General features: G+C 42.2%; 1 protein-coding gene across 1 annotated transcript in view; it reads right to left on the reverse strand.

The window, feature by feature from the left end:
• Nucleotides 1-16860, reverse strand: part of TMTC4 (transmembrane O-mannosyltransferase targeting cadherins 4) — a 78114-nt gene that overhangs the window by 10731 nt on the left and 50523 nt on the right. The window contains exons 10-14 of the mRNA XM_049867233.1: nt 15568-15739; nt 14926-15057; nt 7467-7546; nt 7195-7302; nt 6943-7084 (exon numbers count right to left, since the gene is read on the reverse strand). Coding sequence (XP_049723190.1) covers nt 6943-7084; nt 7195-7302; nt 7467-7546; nt 14926-15057; nt 15568-15739 — 634 coding nt within the window. The remainder of the gene's footprint in view (nt 1-6942; nt 7085-7194; nt 7303-7466; nt 7547-14925; nt 15058-15567; nt 15740-16860) is intronic.

Below are 16860 nucleotides of genomic sequence, written 5' to 3' on the forward strand. Positions count from 1 at the left end.
GCCGAGTCTAGATATTTCATCAAAGTGGGGTCATGCGGTATTTGTGTGACTGACTTATTTCACTCTGCATAATGTTTTCAAGGTTCATCCATGTTGGGGCATATCTCAGGACTTCATTTTTCTTTATGGCTGAGAAGTATTCCACTGTATGTATGTACTATATTTTGGTTATTCATTCATCTGTTGATGGACATTTAAGCTGTTTCATGATTTTAATTTCAGTGTATTAACTCATTTAATACTCAACAATGGACTCACAATAGCAATGATTGTGAGGATGGTGCGGGACTGGGCAGTGTTGCATTCTATTGTCCACAGGGTCGCTATGAGTTGGAGCTGACTCGATGGCACCTAACAGCAATGACAACAATTCTCAAAACAACAATCCCATTGAGCTAGATACTTTTACCACTCCCATTTTACAGATGGAGCAACTGAGTCATAGACAGGTTAAATAACTTGCCTAATGGCACATATTTAGAAATGGTAGAGCAGCAATTAGAACCAAGCAACTTAGCTCTGGAACTGGCAACCTCTTAACAATGACTATTATTTAGTGCCAAATCATATTTCAGACTGCTGAAGACAGACACCCAATCATAAGTCTTTTTTCCAGAAAGATTTCATAGAGTCCTGATAAAGTGTTATCTAGAATAGTAAACAAAATATTTTATGTGATTAATAGTTCTTTGTGTCAAATCCAACTTGGAAAGAATGGTCAAGTAGTCTCTTTCTGCCTACGCCTAAACTTAAAGTAAAAATACAAATATTTTCTATCGGAAACACTTTGTAAACACCTTGGAAAAGTCTTATGCAGTAATGTAAAACCCCTTGGTAAATGGGGCCTGTTTACCCCATTTATGGAGGTTTTTTTTTTTTTTTTGAGAGGGAATTTTGTTTTACATCAATAGCAGCACAAAATAGCTAGCTCTCAATTTGCATAGCTAATAAAAAGTACGCAGACGGAACAAACGATGGATTTTTTAGCAAGAAGCAGTTTATATTCCCATTTCATCTGAATGTACTTGATACCTTCAACTCTGGAAAAAGTACAAATGCTAAATTTTTCAGCGTTTAAAGCTACTTCAGTATTTACTGTCAAGTCTGTCTTTTCATTAGACAGAAACATTTTGACTTGCCCTATGACCCACATAGCAAAGAGGTGGCATATTATGCAAGAAAAAGAAAGGTTTTATGAATTATGGAAATATTTACAAACATCCATTTACTAAAGATGTTCTCGGAATTTTCCAGGACACTCAGAAATTCAAGCTGCAATATTTTATCCCTTAAATGATAAACTTGGATCCACAATCGACACCCACGAAAGAAGCCTTTGAGAAATCAAATGATGCATTGCACTGGGCAAATTTGCTGCAAAAGACCTCTTTAAAGTGTTAAAAAGCAAAGATGTCACTTTAAAGACTAAGGTGCACCTGACCCAAGCCATATTTTCAATTGCCTTACATGCATGTGAAAGCTGGACAATGAATAAGGAAGAACAAGAAAGAACTGGTGCCTTCATTACGGTGTTGGGGAAGAATTCTGAATATACCAGGGACTGCCAAAAGAATGAACGAATCTGTCTTGGAAGAGTACAACCAGAATGCTACTTAGAGGTTAGGCTAGTGAGACTTCATGTCATATACTTTGGACATGTTATCAGGAGGGTTCAGTCCCTGGAGAAGCACATCACGCTTGGTAAAGTAGAGGGTCAGCAAAAAAGAGGAAAGCCCTTGAGGAGACGGATTGACACAGTGGCTGCAACAACAGGCTCAAATATAGCAAGGATTGTGAGGATGGCACAGGACCGGGCAGTGTTTCCATCTGTTGTAGATACGGTCGCTATGAGTCGGAGCCAACTAGACAGCACTTAATGACAACAACAACAAATGAAGAAATTAGGTAAGAAGTTCAAAGAATTAAAATGATTTGGTGTGCTTAATTATACCAACATTTCACTGTCTGTATTTAGTGTTCTATTAATTTCTTAGTCAATTTTCTCCAGCAAATGGCATGCATGAGTCATTGGCCGAAATCCGTGATGACATTCTTTCTAACACACCCAGCAAAGCCAAGGTAGCTTATTTTGCAAATCAGTGTCTTTAGATATTTTTATCACTCACCGAAGAAAAACGACAGAATCAGATAGCGTTTACTTTCATTTTGTCTCAACCTCTACCCTTTTTACAGCATCTCTACAAAGTGAACAAACACTTTAAGGGAACCAGAGGCAAAGGGTGATTTAATGAGAACCATCCATCCAGAAAGTAGACGGATAATGTGTGCGCTATTTATTTATTGTTTCTCAGTCCTATGCCCACCATGTCCCAGGCTCCTTAGCCACACGGCTTTTTGTTAAGTTTCTACCAATTGGTCTTACAGGTGGAGATCAGATGGTGGGAAGGGAGAAGCAGCCCTTTCCCCCTCACTCTCTGCCTCCTCCTGGCTGTGCCTCTGAAGTAGCTATGCCCCTCCTCCCAGTACTGGAGGCAGTGGTCCTTTTCCAGGATTCCAGCTCTAGAAGGGGTGCCCCTCCTCCATGATCTCAGCTCTTGAGGTGGTAGTAGCTACTGAGATAGATGGTGGGCCCTTCTCCAAGCTCTTAAATTCTGGAAGTACCACTTCCTTCTGTTTGTTCTCCCAGCCCTGTGGCGGAGTGGCTATTTCCTTTATCTTGGAGCCTGAGTTAATATCACCTTTCCATTTTTTTTTTTTTTTTCCATTTTTGCTCTTCTAGTCTTCCAGCAACTATCCAACCAATTCCCTGTATTACATCTTCTCTACTTAAAATACCTAGCATGGTTTCTGTTTTCCTGACTGGATCCCGACTGATAGAGACACTCAGTCCTTGAATGATGAACTGTCTCTAGTTATATGACCAGTCACTATTACTGAAATCTTCTAGTATCAGTAATATGTCCCAAAAATAATCCAGGCTTTTCACAATTTCCTATTCTGTAAGAGAACCACATTTCATTCCCTTCTTAACTGGGTACAGAAATCAAAACGAATTTGTCTCCAACTACTGAAGAGTGACAAAAGAGGATTTTTTTAAAAAAGGAACTTTTAAGTTATTAAGTTTCTCTTAGTCACCAATATATAAATGTACCGGTTGAGTTGTTAAAGATTAAGCTCTTAAGGCTTTTAAGCTGGATAATTAAATAACAATGGAGAGCAAAATCTTTAAACCAGAAAGAACAGTTGGTGGGAAAGAACATAGGAAGATCATTTCAAGAAGCGGAACTAGCAAACAACATAAACAAAGAGCGGTACGAGTCTCAGTACGTTCATGCTACGGATGATCTTCTGAGTGAAAGTGGCAAGAAATTCCAGGGAATGGAGCACGCGATAAAATCCTGAAGTTTATATCCTACTCTCCTTTCTTTGGGTGTAACTCTTGTAGAAGGTTCATTTGGCATAAATTTTCTAGTCTCTAAATCCCAAGGAACTGCAGTGACAGGAAATGACTGGGGGGATAGAGGGAATAGAGAAAGCAAGACTGCTAAGTAGTAGAGCTTTAAAGTGTAATTTAGGAGGCTGTAGGCAGGTACAGTCACTTTATAAGCAATAGTGTAAAGGAAGAGCTTCCTGTGGGGGTAGGAGGGGTGGAAAGAAAGAAAAAAAGAATTCATAAGGATATCAAGGATAGTATGTCCCTCAAGTACTAGTTTAATGTTGTTAGGTCCGTCCAGCTGATTCTGATTCACAGTGACCCCATGTGCCAGGGTACAAGTGCCCCATACAGTTTCCTAGGCTGTAACTTTTATGGAAGTAGGTTGCTAAGTCTTTCTCCCTCGGAGCCTCTGGGTGGATTTGAACTGCCAACCTTTCGGTTAACAGCCAAACACTTAACTACTGAGCCACCAAGGCTCCTTTCTACTCGTTTAATAGACATGGCAAACAGAAGCAGTAATACCCAATTTGCTCCCATCCTCCAGCCCACTCTCAGCTCATTAACTTCGTAAGGATCAACCCTGCATTTCATGTGACTGAATTTTTTGGTCTCCACTTCTAGCATTATGCTGAGGTTTTACTGCCCTCCCCAGTGAGAACAACTTCTCACCAGAATAGTTTTCACTCTCCTCAAATCTTCAGGTTCCATAGAGGTAGCTGTCTCAATATCAAAGTATATAACTGGGTCATAAAGCACAGAATTTTAAAACATAAAAGGAAACAGAAATCATTAAAGGTCAAGTGGCTCTGAAGACAGCTATGTGGGGCAACAGGCGTATCTCGCCATCCAATCCTCCTTACTCAAGCATCTTGCTGCTCCATGGATCGGGTCACATTACTGCCACCACCCCTCTGTGCCCAGGGGGAAATAATTCCGCTTTTCCACACCAGGGTAAGCATATAAAGATGGTATCTCCCTATGACACATCATAGGGAGAACGTTTTGAATATTTTAAGTAATAAAAGCGTTCAAACCACTTCACTTTAGGATTTAATCACACATGCATTTCCCGCAAATTTGCAAAGTGGGAGAAGTAAAACTATAGCAGCAGCTAGTCACACGTCCCTGTCACCTTGTTTCCGTCATTGATAAAATTCCGCCTCTCCGACTCACAGAATCATGGCTACTCAGTTGAGAAAAGACATCAAGACCAGAGATGCTCACATCCTGCTAGAAACGGAAGTCTGGTTTTCAGTAACTTTAAGGCAGTTCCTGTTTTCTAGGTTGCTCTTCCCACACAGTCCCCCTCGACTCTGACCTGATGGGTCCGTGAGATCAATGTTCAGATTGGGTCTGCTTCCCAAAAGCAGACAAGGTGTTGGAATCACGGAGCGAATTTTGTTTTGTTTTAAATACTGATTCCCTATGGGGCTTTTGAGTCCCGAAATTTGGGATGGGATGATTTGGATGCACAAGCCATTTTGGGAACCACTGGTTTTGGTGAACACAAGAACTCAATGACAGCAAGACGTTTCAGGCCTTCGAAATGGGCATAAACGGGCATTTCTTTAGAACAAACGAGATGCAACCCTACTTATGATGCGCAGCTGGATAAAACCTTAAAAACTCAACAGTATATGAACTCACTGCTGTCCAGTCGATGCCGACTTACGGCGACCCTGTAGGACTGAGTAGAACTGCTCCCACAGGGTTTCCAAGGCTGTAAACCTTTACGGAAGAAGACTGCCACATCTTTCTCCTGGATGGTAACTGGTAGGCTTGAACCACTGACCTTTCGGTTAGCAGCCGAGTGCTTAACCACTGTGTTACCAGGGCTCCTCTCTCAACTATATATAAGTCTGTTTAAAAAAATCATGTCACCATACATATGTTTCAGTTTGGCTAAAATGAGCAAAAAGATTCCCCCTTAGTCATTTTATGTTATACAACTAAATATACTAGGATCATATCTATTGAAGGGAGCAGCAGTGGGCCAATGGTAGAACTCTCTCCTTCTATGCGGGAGACCCCGGTTTGACTCCTGACCAATGAACCTCACGTGCAGCCACCACCCGTCTGTAAGTACAGGCTTGTGTGTTGTTGTGATGATGTGGGGCTGATCTCAGCAGAGCTTCCACACTAAGATGGACTAGCAGGAAAGGCCTGGAGATTGACTTCCAGAAATCAGCCAGTGAAAACCCTATAGATGACAACTGTCGGATCTGCAAGTGGTCATGAGGATGGCACAAGATTGGGCACCATTTCATTGCATTGTACGTGGGGTCTCCATGAATCAGAAGCCAACTTGATGGCAGCTAATGACAACAACATTATCTATCTGGTTTCTTAAAACCAAATCAAAGTGTTGGTTGAAGGGCAAGGATAAGCATTCTCAATTAAAGAATGTTGGTATTTGTATGTAGGTCTCATTTTCTTTGTCAAGAAAATCAAAGGAGCAGTTCCTGTGAGGAAGGAGATTACGGGAAGCTCAGAAATCACACGATGGGTTTGTTTTCTTAATCTTCATTGTAGCCAATCCATGTTTTAAAATCAGAGAAACTGATGTCTAGCATCAAGTTACTCCTTGGAGTATTGTCTTACAGGGCTCAAGGGACTTAAAAATTTTTTTAATTTACTCCTTTGTTTAACCTATTACTTTTGTGATTTTTTTTTTTTTAATTCTACTTTAGATGAAGGTTTACAGAACAAAATAGTACACTAGTAAACGGTACACATACTGTTTTGTGACATTGGTTACCAACCCCATGACATGTCGACACTCTCCACTTCTCAACCTTGGGTTCCCTATTACCACCTTTCCTGTCCCCTCCTGACTTCTAGTCCTTGCCCCTGGGTGGCTGCGCCCATTTAGTCTCATTTTGTTTCACTGGCCTGTCTAACCTTTGGCTGAAGAGTGAACCTCAGAAGTGACTTCATTACTGAGCTAAACGGGTATCTGGGGGGCCCAAACTCTCAGGGGCTTCTCTAATCTCTGTCTGATCAGTAAGTCTGGTCCTTTTTTGTGAGTTAGAATTTTGTTCTACATTTTTCTCCAGCTCTCTCCGGGATTCTCTATTGTGATCCCTATCACGGCAGTCGGTCATGGATGCCGGGCACCGTCTAGTTGTGCTGGACTCAGTCTGGTGGAGGCTGTAGTACTTGTGGTCCACCAGTCATTTGGGCTAATCCTTCCCTTGCATCTTTGGTTTCTTCATTCTCCCTTGTTCCAGACGGGGTGAGACCAGCGGGGTATTTTAGGTGGCCGCTCACTGGCTTTTAAGACCTCAGACGCTACTCACTACTTTAGTGATCTCTTAAGCATGACTAATTTGAGTTGGATTGCTCTCCAATAAGAGCTTAAGAAAATTACATATAAAGAAACCAAAAAGCAATCTTCAAATGAGACAAACATATGTGACAATACATAATAAAATGCAGAGTGCTAGATACGTTATTACTGCCATTTTTATTTTAAATAAGGCAGGAAAAAACAAAAACAAAAACCCATGTTTCCTTCCACAGGCACAAGAGCACCATCAGCTCACCAAACGCCCGAGGTTGTAGTAACAATCGGGGTATTTTCGTCTGTGTTTAATGGCTGTCCAGTAACTTTGTTCGGCTGCTTCGAACTGCTTCAGGCTGTTCTGCACTATGCCTAAGTTCATCCACGCAGCAGCGAAGTCTGGTCTAGCAGAGCATTTAAAACAAAAACAAAAACAAGAAGCAGGAAGGCTTAGACCAGGGAACGCAGGAACCAGTCTCTTTGTCACCAGTGTAATTATAAAATCAGTGCTTACTGTATTTGTACAGCCAAAGACAGCAGCTCCTCGGCTTCCTGTAGCTCATTCCTCTCTTTTAAGATGTTTCCAAGATTATTCATGGCATGAACATACTTGGGATTTAATCTGGAAGCAGAGAGAGAAACCAAGGCAGCTGTTAATGCTTAGCAGTTTTCACTAAACTCTCAGGGATTGGCAAAGCTGTCTTAAAGGCAGGGCCTTAAAGGGGACAGGTGTTTAATCTTAGGAGGTTAAGACATTTCTTATGTGAGACAATATGCGTGCAGTACCTTACAGCTTCCCTGTAATAGCGGATGGCAGCCGTTTGGTTGCCATTATCAGCCAGGTTTTTGCCAACATTGTAGTGAACCTGAAAATGCAGATAACAATTTGGCCATCAGCAGGTAAATTTTTTTGTTCAGAGTCTGGGTACCTAGCACACCTTCTAACTGAAGACTAAAGGTAAAGGTATTTAAAAAAATCACCCACCCAGAGCCTCAGCTAAAATTCTACAGAGGGTAGGCCTGGGGCTTTTTTGTACTTTAATCAGCCACCCTGTCAGAAAAGATCAGAAAGAAAGGGAGGTGATGAGCAGATAGTAAGACTAAAGTATGACAGAAGGAGAAGTAATTAAGGAGCTTACCAGACAAAACTGGAAAATTAAAAACCTGGGTTTTTACTACTCTGTTGTAGTTGTATGCCGTCAAGTAGATTCCAGCTCATAGCAACCCCACCGGACACAGAACTGCCCCATAGGGTTTCCTAGGCTGTAATCTTTATACCAGCCGTAGCTCTTAACTGCTATGCCACCAAGGTCTCCGATCTTTATGGGAGCAGACTGGTAGGTTTTTTCTCCCACAGAGCCTCTGGCTAGTTCTAACCGCTGACCTTTCAGTTAGCAGCTGAGCACTTAAGCATGGTGCCACCAGGGTTCCTTATTTTTAGTACTAAACCCTCAAATTCCCTTCTGCTACATACTATTACTACTACCCTGTTAAGTAGTAATAATATGTAGTAGTTGATAACAAAAGTTCAATCACCCGTAAACCATTAGCCTGCCCAGCCATTTTAAACAAACACAGCCCTTTCTTGTTGGACACCTTTCCCCTGTAGTATTATAAGCATTTTACTTCAGAGCTAATAACATCCTTCCCTCATTCCTTCAGGAAATGGCTCAGTGCCAACCGGGCACCAAGCACTGTGCTATCAGCTAGATTTACAATCATGAGCAAAGTACTGTAGATCCCCGGCACCAAGGGCTCGGAAGGAAGGGGAATCACAGGTGCTGGTTTGAGACACTCAGGGAAGGCTGCCCTTAAGAAGAGACCTGGGGCTACGATCAGAAGTGGGGGTTCCTAGGGAAAGGGGCTGCAGGTGGAGTAAGAGCGTCCCAGGCAGAAGAAGCAACACGTGCAGGGATCCTGGGCTGGGAGGACGCCTGATGTGTCTGAGCCACTACAAGAAGCCTGGTCCCTGGAGAGCAGAGGGCAGAGGAGAAGAGGGCTGGAAAGCCCTGTGGGAGCAGGCCTGCAGAGAATCTTGAGCAATGGCAGGAGGTTTCATCTTTGCCCTCAACGTGATGAAGTCCCCTGCAGGGTCTGTAAGGCAGGAGTAGGAAGCTGGCAGAGAAGCACCATTCGATTTACATTTATTAAAAATAAATCATCCTCAGGTGGACACTTGAGACTGTGTTGGCATCCCCTGTCTGGACGGGAGATAGGAGGGTAGAGACGTTTAGAAACTGGCAAAGCCGTCACGAAAGGAGAGACTGGAAGGAGGGAGCAGGCTGACTCATTAGGGGGAGAGTAAGTGGGAGTATGGAGTAAGGTGTATATAAGCTTATATGTGACAGACTGACTTTATTTGTAAACTTTCACTTAAAGCACAATAAAAATTACTATAAATAAATAAATAAATAAATCATCCTGGCTGCACTGTAGAAAACAGGAGTGGGGCAGAAGCAAATACCCGGAGTCCAGTGAGAGGCTAGACTGCGGTCCAGGGATATCCGCAGGCTGATGCAGTGGTGGTGGTGAGAGAAGTGGAAGAATGTGAGGGAGATGTAGGAAGGAAAAAATAAAATCACAGAAATCGGCGATGTACTGGATATGATGGTGGAGGAGCGTGTCTAGAATAAATTTGAGGTTTCTAACTTTCAAACCACCATCCGCCTGTCAGTCTATTGTGCTGTGGTGGCTTGCATGTTGCGGCGACGCTGGAAGCTATGCCACCGATATTTCAAAGAGCAGCAGGGTTACTCATGGTGGACAGGTTTCAACGGAGTTTCCAGACTGAGACTACGGAGAAAGGTCTGGCGATCTACTGCCGACAACTAGCCCATGAAAGCCCAATGGATCACAACAGAATACTGTTTGATACAGTGCTGGAAGATGAGCCTCCCAGGATGGAAGGTACTCAAAATACACAGTGACTGCAACAATGCACTCAAGCATACCAACGACGGTGAGGGTGGTGCAGGACCCGGCAACATTTTGTTCTGTTGTACGCGGGGTTGCCCTGAGTCAGAGCCAACTCGACAGCAACGAGCAACACGTTTCAGAACGAAACAGATGGCAACGGCTTTTAAGGGATGTAACTGGTGATCTGGGAGGGAACTGGGAATCGCGCTGCTTTTGAAGTCCTTTGAGAAGTCCTGTAGAGAGACCCGAGCTCAGGAGAAGAGCAGGCTGGGCTGCTCCCACGGCAGGCAGGGACACGTAGATGGCGAGAGTGAGCCATGACTGGGTGCAATCACCCAGAGAGTGAGCAAATGGAGGAGGAGCTCCTCTGAAACTGTAACCTTGTTATACTCTTCTAACAAAACTAAAGGAGCCCTGGTGGCAAACTGGTTAAGAGCTTGGCTGCCAACCAAAAGGCTGGTGGTTCAAATCCACCAGTCCCTCCTCGGAAACCCTATGGGGCAGTTCCACACCGTCCTATAGCGTTGCTATGAGTTGGAACAAACTCAATGGCACATAACAACAACAATCAAACTAAAAGCAGAAGAAACCAAGAGGGCATGGAGCAATATACAGGGAGAATGAGAAGTGCACTTTTAACTGACTGAGAGAAGAGGGCTGTAAAGCAGGCTAGAAGCAAACAGGCCAGGGAGCTGCAAGCCTACCAGAAACTCTCAGGTAATCTTAACCCACATGCACATGAGAGGCCAAATGGTGGCATTTCTCAGCTGTTCTTGGGCTCAGAATAAACTGCAAAGAAAGTAGCAGAACACAGAGCCGGGCAGTGAGACTACACAGGCTCATTAGGACTATTATCAAAAGTATGCATCCAGGAACAAAAAGCCCCTTGTGGAGCCTGAGGATGCAAAGGCATCTCAGAGCAGATGAGGTTAAGGGCATTCATGAAATCAGCTACAGGAAGAGTGACTAATAATAGTAACAGTAATACTGGGAGCTGGTGCGTGCTAACATCACCCATATGCCAGGAGTAGCGTCTGGCATCGTATCCGCCTCATCTCTCCTCCTCACAACAGCCCTGCCAGGGAGGGGCTGTGAGCATCCCTTCTGAGTTGATCAGCTGCTTTGACCTCTTAAGTGTCTCACCCAAGGTTGTGACGCTGCGTTTGAGCCCAGGCTCCAAAGCCTGTGGTTCTTCTCACTGTATCATACCCATGTATAAGGGTGCTGTGTGGAGATGGGGCAGCTACTGGAGGTAACTTCTAGATTCACCCATTCATTTGTACCATTTTTCCCTTAAAGTAAAATCATGTTTAATGGTTTAAACACATTCAACTCACAATACCTTTGAACACTGCCTCAAAACTGCCTGTGAAAATATAACTATATCCTGGCTATCAATCTTAACCTACAATTACAGCTGTACTTCAAAAATGCTAATGTGCCTGAAAGGGTATGACCGTTCTTTAAGCACGTATGTAACAGGGGTATTTCTAACCTGCCAATTTTAGAGTATATTCATTTATGACATAAATGAGTCTGACAAAGAGAATCACAAGCTGGGGAATCATAGCTGATATAAATATGCACGACTGTGCACCACAGAGTATAATTTAAACGTTCTGAACCAAATTATTGTTCATTAATAGGTATTTAAAAAAAAAATTGCCATCGAGTCAATTCTGACACACAGTGACCCTGTAGGACAGAGTAGAACTGCCCCACAGGGTTTCTAAGGAGTGGCTGGTGGAATAGAACAGCCGGCCTTTTGGTTAGCAGCCATAGCTCTTAACCACTGTGCCATCAGGGCTCCCGGTACTAAAAAAAAAAAAATTTTTTTTTTTTTTTTTCCCGGTACTATCACCTTCAAATTATCACCTGGAAGAGGCTTCGTTGATGCTATCACTAGAGCACACATTTTTTAAAAAGCAGGCTAGAAATGGTGAGGGTTTGCGCTCCCCACCCCCCAGTCTGGATGTATGACTTCACGTCTCCTCTCATGACAAAGAAAAGGAAGGCAGGAGAATCTGACCTGCCAGCCTTGTCCTTGTGGTGGCAAGAATACAAATACAGCTTCGAGACTCGACTTCAACTGGGCTCCCGCCTCTTCCACCCCACACTCCCGCTGTTGCCCTTTGTTATGGGAAATCCTGTTTCCTCAGTAAAAAGCTCAGACAAAGAGTTCAACTGCCCTCTGCCGTATAGACAGTGTTCTCTTCTCCACCCAGACTAGAAGACCAAGGGAGAAAGACAGGGTACTTTGGAAATACAAACTGTGGTTATTTAAACAGAACAAGTTAAAAATCAGATACAGCCTTTGCAGGCAAACTTTCTGTAGTTAAGAGCTGGTAAACAAGCATACTCAACGGTCAGCTTTAACCTGTGGGTTATAGGGGGAATTATTTGAATAGAAAATAGCTGCCTAGATAACCCCTTGTTAAACAACCAAACCAAACCCTTAAAGTCCCGTTACTTAAAATGGTGTTTGAAGAATGACTGATTTTTGTTTCCATGGATGTAAAGACTGAGAAAGCCTGATTATTCTTCCATTTTCCCTCCAGCCTTTGTATTCCTATGATGTATCCTGAGGCTATGAACCAGGACAGGAAAGCAGAAGAGAAAAACAACCCTGGCAGCCCAATAACCTGTGAGTGCAAATGAAGTAAAAGAATAACGAAATGCAGGACTAACACCAGTGCAAAAGCCAGTTTGTTAGTTGCAAAAATTCTGCCAATATTTGATATTAAACTTAAAAAAAAAAAAAAAAAAAAACTTAAGCACATAAAAACTCCATAACTCATCCTGGGTCATTCCTTAAGTACAAGCTCACTGTGGTATATGATACTTTTCATTGTTATAAGAATTTAGAATTGTATTACGGAGTTGATACTAATTGCAAAATACTTTTAAGCCTTCAGAATGAAAATGAAGTATAAATATGATTAGATACTTGGTATCGAGTATCATAGCCAGCTCAGTGAATTGAATTTCCCTCTGGGTGAATTCAAGCAGTACTAATACTAAGTACTTACGTCAGCCAGGCATCCTGGGCAATTCAAATGCAGCCCAGGCACAGGTACTACCTACATGAATATTGCAATCTTTTGAAAAAGATGAGTCTTGGTTTGTAAATCTGGACCTAATTTACAGCTGGTTGCCAACCGTTCAGGACCGCTAATTGTGCAGTGGTTAAGAGCTATGGCTGCTAACCAAAAGGTCGGCAGCTCAAATCCGCCAGCTGTTTCTTGGAAACCCTATGAGGCAGTACTACTCTGTGGACTTGATGGCAAGGGGTTTGGTTTGGTTTGGTTTGCCAATTGGTTCCTTAATATTGAAGGACTATCAATTTTTTTTTTTTTTTTATCAAGTGGAGATTAGTTGGGAAAAGGTTTCCCCCGCAATGGGGTTGAACAAACAGTATTTTCCTAAAGTGATTTCTTCCCTAAGCTCAATCTAACTCCTCCCCCCACCAAAAAGGATAATAAAGACAACTTTATGACACTTCAATTTAAAGTGGAAAGTGTGTGTGTATATATATATGCACACACATATATATACATATATACACACATACACACACACAAACACGTTGTTGTTGTTAGGTGCCGTCAAGTTCTGATTCAGAGTGACCCTATAGACAGAGCAGAACTGCCCGATAGGGTTTCCAAGGAGCTTCTGGTGGATTTGAACTGCTGACCTTTTGGTTAGTAGCCAGGCTGTTAACCACTATGCCACCAGGGCTCGCTCTCTCTCTATACACATATGTATCTCGTTTATACTGAATTGCATCACTGTAAACAGTTCTTGGAAAGGACTGTCACCACTGAGTCCATTTTGAAGATGAGGTCTTGTATATATGTCTTAAATTTAAAAAGAGAAAACGACACACATATGTAAAAAGCATGTACATGCACACGTGTGCACACCCTGCGTTTTCTAGCCTATAATGTGAAATTATTCACTGGCGCAGACTTGTAGGCTCAGGCACCACATATGTCCCTTTAACCCCTCATTTACTAGAGTAACCTGGGGCCCAGCACCACCAGTCTAGCTCAGCCACCTAAATTACTAGCCTATAGGATGTCACTTTAATCTTTCCATGCCTCAGTTTCTCCCATCTGGAAACATAAAATAATACCCTCTCTCTAAAGGCCTTAGAGGGGATAATGGAGATTAATTACAGAGCCTCAAAAGAGAAATCTGAATCCCTTGTGGGGAAGAAGTATATAAATAGAAGGGGCAATTACTGCTATTCAAACGGAAAAGTAAAAATAAAGCAAGTATATTAACATTTATGAAATTAAAACCCAGGCAATCTATTTTTAGTGGCATAAATAAATTGATAGGTCAGCAAATCAAAGATAAAACTGAGAAGTAATTAGTCGTTTTATTAAATCTCCTAACTATAAAAAAGGAACAGGATTTTTTAATGTAAAAAAAGATAAACAAGGAGTCAGCACTTTCTACACTACTCAACTTCAGGGCCACAATAAGACATCAACTGTTCACTAGATTTATTTACTTATTTTTGCCTGACATCATTGCTTTTCTTTACATACAGAATGTAAAAATGAGATGGAACCCCAGAGAGCTCTTTTTTTTTCCCCCCTAGAAGATCCCCTGTATTCATCCTAGGCACCTTCAATTTTAATAACCCAGGATAGAATGTATCATTATTTGACAATAATTTATACCAACAGATAATTTCTCGAACGTAAATCCCTTTCCCCTCTTTTGAGCAAACAGCGCTCCCTTCCTGTCACTCAGCAATCAGGAAGATGGCACCGGATGGGGCACTGTTTTGTTCTGTTACACCTAAGGTCACCCTGAGTCAGAACAGACTCAATAGCAACTAACAACAGCCTGTCATTTAACATGACAACCAAAACTAAATGAGCACCAACTACATGCTAAAATACCACGTTAGGGCACTTCTGATGCAGTATGTCCTTAAGCCTTTACAGCAAACCCAGGAGATAGGTACCCAGAACCCATAAGGAGATAGGTATTATCTCCATTTTACAGATAAAGGCCCTAAAAGTTCAAAAGTTTAGTTTTATCCAAGGAGACAGAGCTGGTTAAATGAACAGCTTGGTTTTTCAAGAACCCAAGTGAAATAAATTTCTATCAGACTGCTTCAGTAAAAACCACCCAAAGGGTGAATGACTCAACTGGAACATGGATAAGACACTGTTTAAGTATTCTGCGGTTTCATTGATAATGTCTGACTTAATTATTCCTTCTGACTCACTGTGGCAAGGTGGAACTTTAAAGAATCTTAAAATCATCAAAAAAAAAAAAAAAAAAAAAGGCAACATGGCAGTCAATGTACCTTAGCATTGAGAGGACACACAGACAGGGCACTTCTAAAAAGCTGTTCTTCGCTCCGCCACTCGCTGCAACGAACCACGCATCTCAGCATATTTATGAATACAATTCCCAGTACGAGAGCAGCAATGAGTTTCTTAAGAACAGAGAGACATGGTAGATATCATTAGTCAAAATCCATCCAATAATTTTGGTCATAAATGGCACCAAACCGAAACAAATACAAAAAAAGAGACAAAAACTAAATCAGCTGCTCTCGAGCCAATTCTGATTCATGGGGACCCCATGTGTGTCCGACTATAACTGGGCTCCATGGGATTTTCAACCACTGACTTTTCAGAAGCAGCTCGCCAGGCCTTCCATTTGAGATGACTCTGGGTGGACTGGAGCCCCAGTTGGCACAGTAGCTAAGAGTTCAGCTGCTAACGAAAAGGTCAGCAGTTCGAATCCACCAGCTGCTCCTTGAACACCCTATGGGGCAGTTCTACTCTGCCCTACAGGGTCACCATGAGATGGAATCGACTCGATGGCAACAGGTTTGGTTTGGTTTTGGTCTGGGTGGATTTGAACTGCCAAACTTTTTGGTTAGTAGTCAAACTCTTAACCGTTTGTACCACCTTAAATGGCGCCACTCTTGGGTCATTACCTTTTTCTTAGTATGTTTACTCAGCGCTCCAAAGCCAAACGTCAGCAACATGCAGTACCCAACACTGGGGAGGTAGAGAACTCGCTCTGCAACCACAAACCCCACTCGGAAGAACAGGTTACTTGCAGGAAGAAATGGGATAACGAGAAATCCCAGGCCCAGTGTAAGGACCCTGGAAAACAAAAATATTGAAAATGGCTACTCTTAGACTTCTCCAGAAAAAGGTCCTATTTAACATTAAATTAATGCAAAGACCTTCCCGCCCCCAACCTCATGCCTTCAACTGAGAAAAGGTATCATTAAGCAGTAAAAAACGTCGTGAGTAGGAGGTGTTTGGCCTGGCAAAATTGGGATAAAACAAATATCACTAAGGTACTTATCATCCAGGATAAGGATAAAGCTTACAAGCCATATCAATAAAGTCAGAAGGATTACATTTGTGAGGCCTTACTCCTCCTCAGTGAGTAGCTCAATGGATACTGGGCCCAAAGAGTAAAATATAGTTTACATAGAAAAAATGCACTTTCCTCCCCACCCTAAGGTAACAAAAAAAATAACACTTAACTAGTTCAAACTTTATAAAATCTGATAGAAATGAGTATCATTTTTGGTCGTGAGATCACCACAACTTTCAATCAAACAAAACAAAATCTGAGTATCGAAAGCTTCTAGAACTAGCCAACTATTTCCAACGTCCCAGATAATCCAAGGGGATAAATTATGAAGCCAAGGCAAATCTGGAGGCTATTTCCTGGGCCTTGTGCTCAAAGTTTTTTTTTTTTAATCCTATTTCACTTACATACGTAAACTGGGACTAATATTTGCTGTCCTTTAGAATTAACAATTGAAGACACAGGTAAATTTAAATTTAAAACTTAATTTGGTTTGAGAAATTACTAATTTAATTCCATAAACGCTTAGGCTTAAATAAAATCATCTTAGTCTTCTTTTTCATGAAATACGTTTGTTTTTCCCATTTTTTTTTTTGCAAGATAAACAATGGCCTCTTTGGGGCAGCAGCTTCTTGCGTACCAAACAGCCACAGAAGGAGCCACTAGAGCACCCGCCAGGGTTTTCTGAAAGAGGATTGTAAACAATGGGCACAACGCACACCAATTACACTCTGTTCTGACCATGAATTACTCTTTACCACCTACAGTGAAAAGGATCTCAAAATGCTACTTCATGGGGAGAAAGGGCGGGAGATGAAGTAGTCACCCATACCCTCTCCTCCAAGTCCACTCCCACTAGCTGAAGCTAGGCGACGGGCCTCCCAATGGACAGAACTGATCC

Source organism: Elephas maximus, chromosome 23 (genome assembly GCF_024166365.1).
Source record: "Elephas maximus indicus isolate mEleMax1 chromosome 23, mEleMax1 primary haplotype, whole genome shotgun sequence".
In the NCBI taxonomy this organism is placed as follows: domain Eukaryota; kingdom Metazoa; phylum Chordata; class Mammalia; order Proboscidea; family Elephantidae; genus Elephas; species Elephas maximus.